This window comes from Girardinichthys multiradiatus, chromosome 1 (assembly GCF_021462225.1).
Source record: "Girardinichthys multiradiatus isolate DD_20200921_A chromosome 1, DD_fGirMul_XY1, whole genome shotgun sequence".
Classification (NCBI taxonomy): Eukaryota; Metazoa; Chordata; class Actinopteri; order Cyprinodontiformes; family Goodeidae; genus Girardinichthys; species Girardinichthys multiradiatus.
Window position 1 is genome coordinate 47,909,887 of NC_061794.1, and position 18,294 is coordinate 47,928,180.

An 18,294-nucleotide genomic window follows, 5' to 3' on the forward strand; every position below is an offset into this window, starting at 1 on the left:
CAGTGGTACCACACAAAAATTAAACTAATCTCATATTTCCTAAAAGATTCTGCATGAAAAGGCCTTCAGAACCATGGAGTTATTTTCCACCACAGTAACAAGTTTTTTAAGCATGCTTTTTCTTTATTTTAAAACAGATCTGGTTTTTGTTCTTGGTTTTTTTTTTACATAATGTTTGTCTGAAGCTTCTTATGAACTGTGTTAGGAGCAAATATGATCTGAGGTAAATTAGGAGCTGTGAACTAATAATTTTAAATCTGATTATTGTCCAAGCAGAAACAATATATTTAGCCAATCCTTCAATCTCTGCAGAAAGTTAACACCATTGTTCAATGCAGTAGTACTCAACTTGTGGTTCCTGGACTCCTGAAGCCCATGAGCCATAGATTTTGGGTCCATAAAATTATAATATTTAATTAAAGGTAGACCGATTACCTATTAAAATAGATCTAAGTCAATGATGAGTTCCAGTCATTTGATTGCTTTAAAATGCAATAATACTCAAAATTTCTACTCTGGGGACACAGATTGGGGTTGAAGAGTTTAGTTTTGGAACCAAGGTTAGGATTTTTATAACAGAATAAAGACAAGTAAAATCCTTTATTTTAGGAAAAGAAAAGAAATAAATGCTCTCTTAACAGTAAGAGGATGGTCGGCTCAAACTCCAGTCTCTTTGTTTGATTTCTTAGGGTTTAAAAATTAAAAGAATACATGGGAGTACAAAGATACACAAGGTAATTTCAGATTATTAAGAGATAAAATATTGGAACATTTATCACCATTTGGATTATTAAAGAGGGGTTCTAGTAATAAGTTTTCCCCAACTCTCAAAATTTAAATAGCCAAATTAAAGAAAATGATGTTTGTTCTTTTTGAAACATTATGTGGGAAAAAGTCCAGTTTGGAGTCAAGCTTCTTATCTTAATTTATGATTAAGTCAAACACTGCAGTTTTGTTTAGTTTGGGTATAACATAAAAATGTCAACGCTGACTTTTCTAATTTCCCCTCGGGGATCAATAAAGTATATTTGAATTTGAATTGAATTAAATTAAAATACTTCTTTGCATTTAACCTGAAATTCTGCAATACAGCTGCAATCAAATTGAGCCAAACAAAAAGAGAATTATAACAATAACTCTCAAGATTGTAGTTATTATTATAGAGTTACATTACAAAGAATTAGCAAAAGGTTTCAGCATCAGTAAATTTGGATTCATTTAAGAGAAAACTGTTGCTGTGCTTCTAAATAGTTTGTGCACTAATTTTTTAAAAAAGGATCCTGAAGATTATCATAACAACATTGATCAATTATAGCATTAAAAGATATGGCTGAGAAAACATATTCTGAAAAGAGATTGTTAAAAATTTCTTTGAATTCTTGAAGCTTCAAATTTGTTCATTTGTTTGTCTTTGATGTTTTGTGTTTGTTTTGTTTGAATAAATGTTTGTTTATATGTTGCATGAAACAATAATCCATGTTTAGAATAATGTTTCTAAATCCCAGATTGATTAAAACTTTGAGTTTTCAGGAGAGTTAAGAAGCAGCTTGTTTCTGAGGTAGGTTCATGTTAACAGTTTTGTAGTTTAAGGTTCATTAAGATGGGTTGGAAAGAAGAAACTGTGGTCCCGCCCATAGGCTGTCAATCAAAGGTTAGTTCTGCCTGACTCCGCCCACCTACCAGGTTGGTTCATGCCTTTGTTGTCATGGTAACGCTCAGCACCTCCCTTCCTGAGTTTTAACATTGTTTAAGAGACAATAGAATCAAAATGCTTGTAGTGATTGTTGCCTTAATAACATGTTTTTTTGGATGTAGGATGACTTTTAGATTTATGTGTTTTATTATTAAAAGGTTAATGAAATAGTTTAAACTAGTTTGAAGAATTAGTTTTACATACAGAATCATTGGTGATTTATTAGATTGAAAGTTTTCCCTGGTGCCATTAAACTAACTGACAGTTCAAGATATGCAAAAGTAAGGAATATATTTTTGATAAAGAATCAGAGTCCTGCCTTTATACTTGGTGGGAATTATTTATTAGATTCAATTTGTAGGATTTATTCATCTGAATTACATTGGATGTCCATTAATCTAATACTTATCTTCATACAAGACAAATCAGGATGATATGTGACTAATTTCTAAGTGAGACATTGATGAACTGAATAACTAAAGTTTGTGTTTAGTTGTTAATGGAACTGAATTGCAGTTAAAAACATCTGGATTTTCTTTTTGTTGCTTTCATTAAATTCATAGTGACACATAGTTATGTCAGAATTCATTTCTTTGGTTCTATATAATGTGATCTTGGTTACTAAACATTTTTGTACAAACTTTTTGCTGGATTGTCACATGGGTTGGACCCTGCGCCAGAAGAGGGGAATGTCAGAATAAAGTAACATGGGGTTCCAAAAGTTTTAGCACTCATGGGAAAAAGGGTAGCTCAGACCTCCAGTGAGGACTTAGTGACAATGAGAGAGAGACGTTGTACTTTGTTTCTATAAATGGTGCATAGCTCCCTAAGACCACATTATGAAAACCTCTCTGAAAGTATGCTGTTGATTCTTTTGTGAAATTTTTTATCTCCACAGATTAGACCATTTTTGAAATTCTTTTTGGGTTTTCTGAAACTATGAAATATTGACCTGTAATCAGACCTTCCTCAAACATCATGTCACATTTTTGATATTCAGAATATTTAGCTGATGGTCACTGCTTGTATATCAGGTGAAGTCAGAAGATCAATTCTTTTGATTTTGTTGGATGTTTTGATGAAGTTCATGTAGTTAAGCACTTAGGTTTGAGAATGGGACTTTGAATTGAAAATTAGCCAAGTGTTGTGAAGACTCTACCTATTGTTCTCACTTATATGAGATTGAGACAAAGGACACAGGTAAATCTCAGTCCTTTTGAAGTGCTGTGTAGCAGGTCTCCTAATTTGGACATGGGGATATTGCCAAGATCATTTTCTTCCACATCTTTGTGTGAAGATAGGATGTTGTTTTACTGTCAAAACCTGTCCACTGTGTTTTCTCAAGTTTCACAGATGGTGAAGGCTGCATTACCAGAAACAGCCACTTCCACCCTCCAGTCCTTTATTCCTGGCGACTGGATTCTGGTCAGAGAATCTAGGAGAAAACACAGGAAGTCCAGGTGCTGGAATGGCCCGTATCAGATCCTACTAGTCATCCACACCGCTGTCAAGGTAGCAGAGCGTGTTGCCTGGTTACATGCATCACATTGCAGGAAAGCTCCTCCAGCTTCATCTGGCTTCCAGGACAAGTCATCTTCCAACTGGATCATCCACGGCTTGAAAGGTTTGAGGACAGCGGACCACCACAAGACAAAGAACTGTAAGCTGATCACTGGCGAGTGATTGAAGAGGTGGTTGAAGAACACTGTTCTTACAAGGACACAATAATCCCTTGGGCAGTGCAACAATATTTCAGAATCTACTTAAGGCCATCGCATTGCCTGAAAGTTAGAAGTCATAAGGTCATTTGCCTCACTGCACACACACCACAGTGAGAGACACATAGAAAACATACAGGGAAGACCTCTACACATTTACACATAACCTTTCTCTGGATGATGGACTGGTGACGTCTGCAACAGAGAGACAGTCAAATATGCCCCATGATGCTTATTCTCCTTAATTTCTTAACATTTGGTGGCTACTAGGGGCTCCTTTGTCTGGACAGTGAGGGTCAGCCAAATTATTTCCTCCCACTTTGACAGCGAGACTGACTCTGAGGAGGAAATCTCGGATGCTTTTATCTAACTTTTATGTTTATTGCTTGATATTTATCATTATGGTATTATTACAAATTTGAATGTGTTCATTTCCACCGTTGTTTAGTTGGACTATGGAAGCCTAACTTCCAACAGGTTAGAGTTCCTGTTTCTAAATATATTTCTAGAGGAGCTTCCTATGACCGCCCACCTGTACCAGACTGGTAACAGGGCAGCTTGAAGCCACTCAGGAGAGACAGCAGGATTCTTGTTTTTAAGTTGTGTTTATAATTTGTTTTCTTTAAAAAAAGAAACTGTTTGCTTTCAGTACCAGAAGAAAGGACATTCCACTTCAAGGTCACGATGCAGCTATATGGAAGATGGTCTGTTCTGATGCTAATGATTGGTATTGCAAATATTTTTATAACTCTTGTGTTCATTTTGGGAAAAGGTACAGCAAAGACAATGTGTGGTTAATCTGACTAATAATATTCATCAGCGGATTCGAAGAGAGATTCATCACTTTTCTGACTACTATGATCATGCTGATAATGTTTGGTGGCAACTGATGCATCAAAACTGTGAGGAAAATAAGAAATGACAGTTGCTATGTTTGTTGTTTGATTCCACGTGTTATTAATGATCAACCATTTTTAGTACCTGTTCTTATTAATACTACTTTCTTTCCAGATAGGCAACATAACCAGCTGGTGGAGGTCATTTTTCCTTGGGTGAGGAATTATATTGTAAGGCAAAGCAGAAATGTTAGTAGATTTTCTAGTGAGATTAATTTAACGTGTGCTTCTACAGAAACTCTTTATAGAATTCGGGGTAATAGAAATCCGATTAAAGATCCAGATATTTGTATTACATAGGAGGTAAGCACACCTTATTTCCTTGGGTAGACAGTAGGTTGCGAAGCTATTATATGTTTTATGTGCTTTAATCAACAGACATAAATTTTAGTCATGTCCTACCAGAACTGATCCTTATACTATTTCAGAATCTTTGGATCCAGATCCCTTTGTGTTAACTCTTAATCTTACAGCCTTACCGGATGGAGGTTAGTTGTATGACCAGGCAGGTAAATTAACCAGGGTTTTTGTTACTTTTCCTTTATGAGATGGGTTCTCATGTCCTCAGAACATGGGTTGGATGTGTGGAAATAGATTATATCTGTATCTGCCTGCTACTTGGTCTGGAGTATGTTATCTAGCTCATTTACTACCTACGGTCACAACTTATACTTCAATCAGCCTAAGCTATTAGAACGATGAGTTTGCAAACTAGAATGGCTTTGGATTATCTGTTAGCTGAGAGGGGTGATGGTTATGAAGAATATTCCTGTAGTTGTGATTATCTTGTAATCAGAAGAAGGGAGTGTGATGGAAATTCTTGCAGTAAGCATTCCACAGTGTATGACCTTTGGTTTACCTCACTCCAGTGAACATCTGTGTTAGAGGAGTAAGCTGTAAAAGCCATTATCAGAAGTTTAATGGTTAAACCCACAGTTAGGATGATGTGTTGGGAAGGACAGATGGGTTCCTAAATAACTTTGTCACCTCTGAACCCAAGAAGGGTCTGGGGTCGTAAAACACAGACTCTTTGAAGTTGAGATAAAACTGTCATGTTCTGGTATAAATACTGTGTGTAAATGTTGTTCAGGACTCTGTTTCACTGACTAACCTCAGTGACAGAGTCATTCAAACGCTGAATGCCTTTGAATAAAACTTATAAAGACAAAGTCCGGATTTTCTCTTGTTATGAGTCAACTTCTCTCCACTTTCATAAGAAAATTCCACAACATGTGCAAACGTATTCAGCTCCCTTTACTCTTAGTGCAACCAAATGTCTTCTGAAGTTGCCTGAGGTTTGCTAATGACTAAACAGAGTCCACCTCTGTATGTAATCTAATCTCGGTACAACAGCTGTTCTGTGACGGCCTCAGACGTTGGTTAAGAGAATATTGGGGAGCAAACAGCATCATGAAGTCCAAGGAACACACCAGACAGGTCAGGGATAAAGTTGTAGAGAAGTTTAAAGCAGGATTAGGCTATAAAAAGATTTCCCAAGCTTTGAACATCTCACGGAGTTCTGTTCAATCCATTATCTGGAAATGGAAAGAGTATGGAACAACTGGAAACCTACCAAGACAAAGCCCTCCACCTAAACTTACAGGCCCAACAAGGAGAAGGGACAGGGAAGGTGGTCAGAGTTGATGGGAAGATGGATGGTGCCAAATACAGGGTTATTCATGGAAGAAAACCAGTTGGAGTCTGAAAGGAACGTGAGAATAGGGCGGAGGTTCACCTTCCAGCAGGACAACGACCCCAAACATAAAGCCAGGACTACAGTGGAATGGTTTAAAACAAAACATATTCCTGTGTTAGAATGGCCCAGTTAAAGTCCAGACCTAAACCCAATCGAGAATCTGTGGCCAGATCTGAAAACTGCTGTTTACAAACACTCTCCATCTAATCTGACTGAGCTTGAATTGTTTTTTAAAGAAGAATGGGCAAAAATTTCAGTCACTAGATGTGCAAAGCTGGCGGAGACATACCCTAAAAGACTCGCAGCTGTAATTGCAGCAGAAGGTGGTTCCACAAAGTATTGACTCGGGGGGATGAATACTTTGGTACAATGCTCTTTTCTGTTTTTTTATTTGTAAAAAAAAAAAAAGAAATCATATTTAATGTTCTTTCCACTTCACAACTGTAAACCACTCTGTGTTGGTCTTTCACTTAGAATTCTAATAAAATATTTTAATGTTTGTGGCTTTAATGTAACAATATTTGGAAAAGGTCAAGGGGTATGAATACTTTTACAAGCCACTGTATGAAATGTCCTCGTTTAAGGACAGATTGCGTCTGAACAGCAGCAGCGTGTGTGTGTGTGTGTGTGTCCTACCCGTGTCACAGTGTGCAACACCACATAGTTTGCTGCTTTTGCAGAGTTAAAGCGCTGCACGTTGTAAGAGCAGACCCTCAGCCCTGACACTGAAGCTCCACCAACCAACAAGATGAAGACAGTAAAGACAAGATGGCAAAGACTGTTAGAGCGCCCCCTCATGGCTGGATCTGTGAAAGCAACAACAAACAGTTTAATTCAGAATCAGAATCAGCTTTATTACTATGTTCTTACGTACAAACAAGGAATTTGACTCCGGTACACTTTGCTCTTTTGTTTTGTTTTGTATTACAGAATATAAATATTTACAATGTACAATATACACATATATAATAAAAGGTGCATTTGTAACATCTGTATGCTGTTGTTTTGAACTCTATTAAATGTTCAACAGAGAAACAGCCTGGGGGAAGAAACTGTCTCTGTGGCGGCTGGTTTTAGTAAAAAGTGCTCTGTAGCGCCACCTGAAGGTAAAGCTCTGAACAGTTTATGTGCAGGGTGTGTGGGGTCTGCATGGATGTTAGCTGCCCTTTTCCTGACCCTTGACCTGTATAAGTCCTGGATGGAGGGAAGGTCAGCTCTGATGATTCTCTCTGCAGTCCTGATTATGCGTTGCAGTCTGGACCTGTCCTGTTTGGTGGATGATCCAAACCACACTGAGATGGACGAAGACAGGACAGACTGAATGATGGCAGTGGAGAAGATGACCAGCAGCTCCTGTGGAAGGTTGAACTTCTTGAGTTGCCTCAGGAAGTACAGTCTCTGCTGGACCTTCTTTCGAACAGTGTCTATGTGTGAAGACCATCTCAGGTCCTCAAAGATGGTGGTTCCTAAGAACCTGAAGTGGTCCACGGCCGATACAGTGTTGTTGAGGATGGTGAGGGGGGTGTATGGGGGTGGTGTTCTCCGAAAGTCCACCACCATTTCCACAGTCTTGAGTGGATTCAGTTCAAGGTAGTTCTGACTGCACCAATTCCCATAAAGAATACTAAGAATAACACACAGCTATTGTCCATTCTTCCTTCCAGCATTGCTTCTTCTCATTTAGGATTGCAGACTAATTTCTCAAGATCCCACCACAGCAGTTTAACTAGGTTATGGTCTGGCCTTTGACTAGGCCATTGCAGTATCTTGATATTTTTTTTTTACAGTCATTCTCTTGTAGATCTGCTGCTGTGCTTGAGATCATGGTTCTGTTGATGAACAAATTGACTCATATTTGACCCTAGGATACTTTGGTGAACAGAGGAGCTCATGGTCCACTCAGTGACTGTGAGCCCAGGTCCTGTGGCTGCAGGACCAGTTTAAATCATTAACCATCCACCACTGTGCTCGACTGCTGGTTTGAGGTGTTTGTGCTGCGGTTTTCTCCAACGTGGTTTTGTTCATCGTGGTCAAACATCTCTTCTTTGGTCTCATCTGTCTGGAGGACACTGTTCCAGAAGTCTTGTCCTTCATCCAGATGCAGCTTTGATAAGTCCTGCTGCCATCTTGTTTTAAGAGGGAAGAGGCTTTCTTCCTCAACCCTTCCAAACAGCCCTTTCTAATGTCATGACCTTTAACCTGCTAACTGAGGCCTATAGAGTCTGAGATGGAGCTCTTGGGTTTTTGGTCATTTCTCTGAGCTTCATGCTCTGACCTTGGGCTGAACCTGCTGGGACATCCACTCCTGGATGACCGGCAGCTGTCTGAGAAGTTTTCCTCTTGGGAATAATCTTCCTCTTTGCAGAATGATGGACCTCCGATAGTTTGCGGTAATTGATGATGTCATTCTGCCTTGGCATTGTGTTGACACTCAGCTGTACGCTCCAGAACAGCAAACTGCAGAAACTCCTGCTTTTTTAGAGGTGTTCTCACTGATCATGATCCTTTAAAGCGATGTAATTGACTGGCAGCAAAAAGCTGGTACATTCTATCTTAAATCCTGTGTAAATAACAGGGGTGTACTTAGTTTTTCAACATCATGCTTTTCCATTTTAGTGTCATCTTTGTCTAATAAATAGTGACAGCAAGGAATCTGTTGAGTTTCGGTTTTAGAATAAAATTTTTATATTATTAGACTCTGAAATATCAAACCTTGGAACTAAAAGAGGGTGTACTTTTTTAACGTGATTGGATTGTCTGGAGGTAAAATATGATGCAAGACAGAGTATTTCATCCAAATCAGGGACATCATGTTCCTATACGTAATGAGATACAACGAGCCGTTCTGCAGGGACAAATCTGATGCTGTGAGCAGAGAAACTAATCTGAGTCTCAATAACCAACAATCTGAGAAATCTTTAACCACAGCCCTGCTCTGACAGCAGAGAGACCTCTCCACTGCTTCGCTTTGAACATCAACCCAGAAATGTGCAGTGTGGACCCAGCCTGAAGGTGACAAGCGACAGGAGTGGAGGACATGTTCAGACACAAGTGACTGCAGGCAACAACAATCCAGGCTGACAAAAAAAAACCTTCATCACCTTCCCAGATTTCTCTGAATCCAACTGACTGATTCATTTAAACTAAATCACAATGACATGGTTCTGTTCACAGGCCGGTCTGAACCAAAACCTTACGAGCAGAGGGGGTGTTTGCTCACCTTCAACATCTGGACCAGGTTCAGTGAAGCCTGGTTGTGTCATACCAACTAGAGGCTGACATTTTTTCGGGATTCCCATGGGACGGGAGACAACATCAGTAAAGATCACGTGATTGGGACGGTACAGGTTAAAACATGAACGAAAGCAGACGGGAGCGGGAGCTAATAGGAGGGAAAATAAACTTGGATCAATTGTCTTTGGAAATGTAAAACTGAGACTTTGTTATAAACTTTAAAAAAAAAAAAAACTTGGATCGACGCCGCCATTGTGTAGTTTTTTTTCCAAGAAGCCTAAACTATAATGTGAGTCAAACGAACTACACAACCCACAAGCCAACAGTGCTTCTGATCGATGTTTTCCGCCTGCGTTCAAGATGGAGGGAACAAACGCAGGTGGAGAACTGGACGTGGTAAAATTGGATTTGTAACGTAAAGTCAGAAGTAATATGGAGCTAAATTTGTCTCAATATTATTCAATCAAACAAAAAAATAATCTAAATTAAAAAATATTAAGTTGTGATCAAAACTTTCAAAGTTGTAAAGATTATTTTTTTTAAATGGAATATTTTATTTTGGGGAGAAAAATTGTTTGATAAAACTTTTTCTGATTAAAATGATTCATTTTTTCTCACGAAGAGAAAAAAGTTATTTGCAAAACATAAACTTTTATTTTTATTTTATGCCAAAAATCTTTGGTTACGACTCTCTTGGTTTTGACGCTCTCTGTTTTTGGTTGAACTCAACGAATTTTGAGTTCTGGGAACATGAACATCCTGGGCGGGGCCTAAAGACGAAGGCTGTAAGACGTTTCCCTATTGGTTAGTGCTGACTAAAGCGGCCGCTCGAACTGCAGGGCTTGCAGCGTCGCTTCAGTGAGGAGACATCAACTTTACAGAAGAAAACTGCGGTCAAGTGAGCCGACAGTCAAATACGTGGTGACGTCAGCCGACACCAGCTCTCTTTTAAAGATTAGCTTCATACAAGATGCATTAATGGAGCAGAAAGGACCAGATCCTGGCAACGGTTGAGAAAATAAGAGGGAAACAGAAAAGTAACCTACAGAACATTTATATTAATTACATTTTTACAACTTTCACATTCATGTTTTATGTAAAAGAATAAATATTTAATATTTTACTGTACAGTTTTGAAGAAATATCTTGTCAAAATACCTCAAAATGCTCAACCATTATATGCATTTGTCCCACTTTCAGGAATTTATTTCTCCAAAACCATGAGAGGTGACAACACAATCTCTTCAGATTATATTAGAGGGTCATCTATATTAGAACCAGAATTAGTATTTCATAATTTCACTGTAGGTTTCTGGAGAAATACACAACTACCCCAACAAAGTACAACAAATGCTTATTTTTGGTGAGGTCGATGAGATCCTGGGAAGTGGTCTGGACAGGTTAAAGTTCAAGAGCATCCAGATCTCCTCTGATCCTGGACTAGAAACGCCCCTCACCTGTTGAAGAAGGTACAACAACAACTCTTCTTCATCTCCTCAGCTGCTTACAGATATCTATAGAGCCACGGTGGAAAGCACTCTGTGTCTCAGGAGGACAGTGTGATGTGGGAACTGCACAGGACAGGAAGTATCACGGGTTGTGAGGACAACACACAGGATTATGGGATGCCATCTGCCCGACATGGATTCTGAAATAAATTCCTGAAAGTGGGACAAATGCATTTAATGGTTGAGCATTTTGAGGTATTTTGACAAGATATTTCTCCAAAACTGTACAGTAAAATATTAAATATTTATTCTTTTACATAAAACATGAATGTTAAAGTTGTAAAAATGTAATTAATATAAATGTTCTGTAGGTTACTTTTCTGTTTTCCTCTTATTTTCTCAACCGTCACCAGGATCTGGTCCTTTCTGCTCCATTAATGCATCTTGTATGAAGCTAATCTTTAAGAGAGAGCTGGTGTCGGCTGACGTCACCACGTATTTCTGACTGTCGGCTCAGTTTTCTTCTGTACAGTTGATGTCTCCTCACTGAAGCGACGCTGCAAACCCTGCAGTTGGACCAGAAGTTCAGAGGTGGAGGGGATCAGAGTCTGTGGCTTTAGTCAGCGCTAACCAATAGGGAAACGTCTTACAGCGTTCGTCTTTAGGCCCCGCCCAGGATGTTCATGTTCCCAGAACTCAAAATTCGTTGAGTTCAACCAAAAACAGAGAGCGTCAAAACCAAAAGAGAGAGTCATAACCAAAGATTTTTGGCACAAAATAAAAATAAAAGTTTATGTTTTGCAAATAACTTTTTTCTCTTCGTGAGAAAAAATTAGTCATTTTAATCAAAAACAGTTTTATCAAACAATTTTATTTCTCCCCAAAATAAAATATTCCATTTAAAGAAAAATAATCGTTACAACTTTGAAAGTTTTGATCACAACTTAATATTTTTTGATTAAAATTAGTTTTTTGTTTGATTGAATAATATTGAGACAAATTTACCTCCATACAGTAAGGACTTATCTATTAAACTTATAGAGCTGACTTCAGGAGAGTTGAATGTAGCGGTTTTAACACGCAGTCTGCTGCTTGTAAAACGTGTTTAGTTGTAATCGAGTTCACCAGTGATTAAAGGACACTTGTAAAACAGATTCTGGATTAAATCAACCCTGCTTCTCTTCATTCATCAAACCAAAAGTACCAACATGTGTCAAGTCTCATCTGACCAACAAAACTGCTGCATGTGCTCTAAAGATTTAAGAGCTTTTGCCACAGTAGAGGGGAAAGGTACGGAAGCCCGTGAGGGGACATGGGGGATTTCTTTTTTTTTTTTTTGCGTCCCCACGCAATACTTTTACGTTCGGCATTTTGGAGCAACAGCACAGATGATAAACTGCTCATAAAACAAACAGCACTGATATGTCATTAATATGATTTATTTGTCATATGCAGGTTAACACGCAGTAAACAATGTGATTAAATGCTTAGGATAAGAAGAACCGTTCAAATCACGATAAAAACAAAAACACTAATGGTGTACAAAGAAAAGTACCCATCATGCAGCAGTAATAAGGAAATAAAGTGTCACAGATGTGGTTTCGTTCAGTTTTATTGTTCAGTAGTTTGTTTGACAGCTTGTGGATAAAAACTGTCTTTTAGTCTGATTTGAAGATAATTTTATTAAAGGCTGATTTCAAAATAAAACTCAATAAATCTCAAAACAGGTGTAGTGTTTGTTTCATTTTTGCAGTTATCTGGTTTGGAAACTATCCCACAAAGTATTGCGAGATAACACAAAGACTATTGCGTGGGAACACAAAAGAGAAAAACTTCCCCATGTCCCCTCGTGGACCTCGTATAGAAAGGCTTCATCAAGGGAAGATATTAAATAAATATGTTGTGAAATAGAAAACAATTGAATGTACCATTAAATGTACAATTTATTTAATACATCATTAAATATTAAGTGTACCACTAATTACGTCATGTCGTCTTTAAAATTATACTTAATTATTAAGTGGCACATTTAATTGCATTATAGTCCATTTCATGATATAATGGTACATTTATTATTTCTAATGATGTATTAAATAAATAAATGGTACCTTTAATTTAATGGCACATTTAATGTTACATTTCTTTCATGTTACATTTACTTCACTTATGGGACATTCACAACATTTATTTATTTAATGATGATTTTATTGTATTAATTTTGTCCAGTTTGACCCTCCATTCTTGATGCCTGTATAGGAGGTCATGTCAGAATATGAATCAGGTGTTCTGGAGCAAACAAACATCTAAAACTTGCAGGGAAGGGGTCCCTGAGGACCAGGGCTGTGAACCATTGAGGTACAGTTTCTAAATTGTGAAGGTAATGTCTTTTTGTCCTTTTGTTCAACAAGTACATTTCTCTTACTAGGTGCATTTTTCTTTCGTTTCAGCAACTTGAAACATAAAAGTGATGTCATTGTTCAAAGGAAACAATCACTTAATAAATAAGTAAAATACAACTATGTACATTTTGTTTATTCAACTAAGATAGACATGGTCTGTTTCCTTGTTTAATATTTTATTATTTCTTCATTATTATTCTTTTTACTTTATCTGGCCTTTACTACAGCTAAAAACAGGGACCTAACTGGTCTTTCAAAGAAATTGGCAAAAGACTAAATGAAGAAAACAAAAATGGGACAGTCACAGGAGTGGGAGTCGTTCTGAATGGGAGCGGGACGGGAGTCAATTTACCAGGAGTGGGACGGGACAGGATTTTTTTCGTTATGCTGGCCTGGGATTGGGATGGGACAAGACATTTTTCTGTGGGAACGGGATGGGACAGGAGAGAAAATCCACTCCCATGTCACCCTCTAATACCAACACTTCATTAACAATGAAGAGAAGCCCTGTTTCCATCAGATTTAAAACACGCAGATTAAAGCAGATACATCTTTATCTAGCACACAAATCACTCGGGGATTGAGACGGTTTGGAGACGGTGACGGTAACTCTTGAAGATGCAAACGGAGCTCATCAGAGGGACAGATCAGACTGGAGACAAAGCTGCTCCTAAACATCAGCGCCAGCGGCACAGAAGCATCACACAAAGTGTGCATAGATCCATCAAGCAGCTTTAAAACTTAAGAACCAACCTCAGACAGGCTGATCATACTATCAGCCTGTCAACCAGGAGCTCCAGAAACTCAGCCAGTTTCAGGCTTGTTGATCTCAGGTGGCCCCTCCCAGTCCCGCCAGCTGGAGAACCGGTGGAGCAACGTCTGTGAGGATAATCATCTGCAGAGGTGTGAAACACCCACTGACCTACCTACAAGCCACAACAACCTTCAACGCTTCATGAGACTCTGAAACAGCCGCTGGCTGTCTGCTGACGATCTCGCTCAAAGCTTTTATTTCTAGAACCACCAAGAGGCTTTTTAACATCATTTTTGACGTCCCAACAGCCAGGTGTTTGGGTTTTACGTCACACTGTCCTTCACAGTGTTGTGCAATAAAAATCAGTCAAATCAAATCAAACTTGAGTTGACTTGAGTCACCTTTCTGGCATTAAAAATAATAATAAATGTGGGTTTTTAGGAGACTGATTTTTCTCATGTTCTGGATCATTACTGGCCCACTCTTTAAAATGATCCACCAGGCAGGAATCTGTTTGAATAGATCCAGGCTCAACCGCTCGGGATTCTCAGAACCGCTTCCTGAATTCCTGGAACAATCTGTGGGTAAATGTTCCTCGTCATGCTGGTAGCTCATTGTAATTCAGGTTCTCCGTTGAAGCTGGGAGGTAAAAGCCTAAATAGCTGCTGAGCGACATCTCATCGGCTTCTAGGAACTAATGCTTATGTTCATGTGATCTTCTATGGACTTTATAGAGATTCACTTTCAAGCAAGGCACCGCTGTAACTGTCCTAAAAGATCTTTATAGTACAGACTGAAAATCATACATCAGAAAACCTAAATTTCTTAAAAGATCGAAACCCAAATAACTAAGAATCAGCCTTTCTTCTGTTTCTCAAAGCAGATCCTTTCTTTGGGTCCCAAGATTAGGAAACATTTGGAATAATTGCTCCAAACCAAAGGCTCCGAATCCTTCCTGTTTTCCCATGAGTGATCCAGACATTTCTGTAATCTGAGGTCTTCAGTTCTGAAGGTCTTTTAGAGCTTCATCATGGCCTTCACAGATAGCTCAAGAAATGAGTCAGCAAACAGACCACTGAGGTAATCACAGGAAAAACAACATGTTGCATGAAAGTGTTTGTTAGCCTTTATGTCTTCTGTCGTAACAAAACATCCCAACACTGCAAATAACGTTAATAACACTTAGATCAACAGCAATGCTCTCCAAACGTTTCTTCTGTTAGGCTGCGGCAGTGACTTTGTGTCTGAGCCTAATTAAGGAGCGTGTTTAACTGCAGCTGCAGTCAGTCCCTTCCATCCACTACAGGTTTACCTGTTGTACCTGTACTGTAGTTTGTTAAGCTCCCCGCTGGAAGGAGATTTAAAGCAGTAGAGCAACCAAGAACATGAACATTATTGCAGGTGATATGAAAGAGTTCTTATTCAACTGTTGCCCATTCTGCAGATGATCTTAGTGTGCTTTGTCATTCAGTGTGAATGTTTCCTCTGAGCCTTGCTTTAATGTTTTCTTTTAACCACCATGTGAAGCCAAAGACAAATTTCCACATATGTGGACAATAAAGATGAACTTAAAGGATATGTTTTTAATCGATTTTGAAGCAAATAATCACTGAATAATTTGTTTTTCTAGTACTGATTATATCGACATGATTATTTTGATAACCCTAATAGAAAGTATTCTGGTAACACCTGAAGCAGAAATTACAAAGTTTATCTGAATGCTGCCAGAATGATTCATCTTTTCATTTACATTTTTTGTCAGAAGCAGTCATTCCCAGTTTACCTGAGAGAGTCTCAGGTAAACTGGACTTGCCACAGGGGGCCTGATAAATCTCTGTTTCTGTTCATGACAAAAACAGCTAGGTGACCTGGAGCACTGCTGTAAACCTGCAGCTTTTAGACAAACCGTGTTAAAAGGGGGATATGATTTAATCTGAGAATACAGAAATATTTATCCAAGTGTAAAAGTTGATATCGATCTTGAATCAGCTGATAAGACGGACCAGGTGAGCTTTTATCCCTTAACTATCTGCACATAGCAAGCCGAGTAAGCTCCTCATATCAAAGAGATGGACGCTGATTTTCCTAAAGTTTATTCTGGGTTATATTATGTTTGATATAATAATTATTTAGCTAGTAGTGTTGCAGCTGAGATAAATCGCCTATATAGGACATTTCTGTACAGAGCTGTAACATATTTCAATGCTGCTTCATTTTCCTGGTTCCAATCAGTACATAAAGCATGTTTTGTCTTTCTGCTGCAGCTCAACCGAGCATCTGGATGATCTGAACCTGTTTTTCCTGTTATTGTCAGCACAGTCGGAGCAAAACACATATTGCTCAACGGTGAGTATCTGAGGTCTTTCTGCAGGATAAACTGCTCAGGTGTTGTGTGTCCACATAAAGACATGCTTTGCTCTACATGTTGAAGATAACACACGCATCATGTTGTATCAGCTCCACACAAGGAGACGGATACGGCACAGCCCTGTGACATCAACACAAAAATAAAAATCTAAGCTCGTCACAAGATCATTTCATCTGTAAGAATATTACCATTTTTCCTTCCTAGTTACAGGTTTCAGGTTCTGGGAATTCTAAGGAGAGTTGTTTTCATAGAAACTGAGCAAATGAGGAACATTTACATAAATTACCAACACCAAAACGTAACTCAGTGGTTATGAGACTCATATTTGGGTTATTATGGTAACTACACACAACAACACGCTTATAATAATGGGTCTGAGCTGAAATAAACAGACATTTATAAACGTTTTCAAACAAAAGTTATTAAATTTATTTTCAACCAGGTGGAGGTTCTTCTTGCCCTTATGACAGGGTCTGCTGCTCAACAACCAATAACCTGATTAACTCCTGACGGGCTGTCCCTTAATGAGCTCTAAACTAAACGGCTGTTTCACAGCATCGTATTCTTAATTCAAAAATAAAATACATAGTCTCAGTGAAAATGAACTAGATGATTGATTCTCCACCCTGGTCCCCAGGGTCCCTTGTCCTTCAAGTTTTATATGTGTCTCTGCTCCTGCACCCCTGATCGAAATGATTGCATAATCTCCTCAGCAAGTGCTGCAGAAGCCTGGTAATAATCCATTTATATTAGTCAGGTGTGCAGCTGCAGGGAAATACCTAAAACATGAAGGACCAGGGGTGAGAATCACTGAGCTAGATGATTCTACAATCAACAGAAGTCTTTTAAAACCAGGGCACCCCAAATCAGTTCTCCAGGTTCGGTTTCCTGCATGTTTTAGTTCAACACACCTGAATCAAATGATGGTTCATTAACCAGCCTCTGCAGAACGCTGTGTCTAAATTCATTTGTCCAAATTCAAAGGCTCCTCCAGATGCAGCTGACTAAGGTGTCCTTTTCCCCAGTTTTGAAAGATGCTCAGGTGTATCTATTCTGGCCCACCCAATCCCATGATTCATTGCGGGAATGTTCAAACGGAAGTAGTAATGACGAGGGAGACCGGCAAAAACTTTGATATATTGACACAAAACAAAACTTTTCTGATGTTTTTAGACAAGGATGTACCTGTGTAAATTGGAAATATCTGCTCGGTTTATCAAGATATCGCGTTTTTGCCCTGCCAGTTGTCTTAAAACGTTTCCTGGTAATGAACCAGTCATTTGATTCAGGTATGCTGATGCAGGCTGACATCTAAGACATGTAGGATGCTGCCCTTGAGGCCTGACTTTGGACACTACTGCTCTATAATTACTATCCTACTGCTTTGCGATGCATCCCTACTCCAACACGCCTGAATCAAAAGGCTGAATTTCCTCATCAGAATCATCCAGCTCTGCAGAGGCCCGGTAACGCAACATTCAATAGGTTCAGGTGTGTTGGAGAAGGGCTGGATCTTAAAGCTGCAGGATAGTAGCTCTGTAGGACTGGAGTTGGACAAATCCGCTTTAAAACATAGCTGAGATTCAGGAAATCTTTATTTTACTCGTAAAAAAAAAAATTACGAGAATTTACACCTGAGAATAAGACACAGATGCAACCTTTAATGTACTGATTATTTACATTTGGACTGGAGGTTTTATACAGCGAATACAGATTTTTTTGCCTTTCACTCCATTTCTGGAAACAAAAAATGGGAATTTATACTTTTATCCAACAGCAAATCTCATTTCGTTCTTGTGTATGGTCTGTGTTTTTACACCTGTAGTTTCACCACAGATAGATCTTTTGAGCAGTGGCGGTTCCAGACCAGATTTACCAGGGGGGTCAGGGTGGGGCCAGTGTTTTTTCATTGGGGTCACAGAACAGAATGAAACAGTCGTTTAATATATTAAGAGTCACTTGTGGAGCTGCAAGTTTCAGACCCTTGATCTATGAAAACTGATCCTGTCTCAATACGGCTGAAGCTAAAAGTGCAACACTTTAATTTTTAATTCATTGTTAAAGTAAAACTGTAAAAGGTAAAAACTT

At 38.7% G+C, this 18,294-nt stretch overlaps 1 protein-coding gene across 3 annotated transcripts in view; it reads right to left on the reverse strand.

Moving 5' to 3' along the window:
• LOC124868761 (deoxyribonuclease-1-like 2) overlaps positions 1 to 18,294 on the reverse strand; it is a 34,175-nt gene that overhangs the window by 13,391 nt on the left and 2,490 nt on the right. For 2 of the 3 annotated variants that reach the window (XM_047366342.1, XM_047366333.1), the window contains exons 1-2: positions 9,224 to 9,317; positions 6,640 to 6,809 (exon numbers count right to left, since the gene is read on the reverse strand). In XM_047366342.1, the coding sequence (XP_047222298.1) occupies positions 6,640 to 6,809; positions 9,224 to 9,302 (249 nt within the window). In that variant the 5' untranslated portion in view covers positions 9,303 to 9,317. Of the gene's footprint in view, positions 1 to 6,639; positions 6,810 to 9,223; positions 9,318 to 18,294 lie in introns of those variants that run through there. The other variant, XM_047366349.1, reaches the window with a different exon arrangement.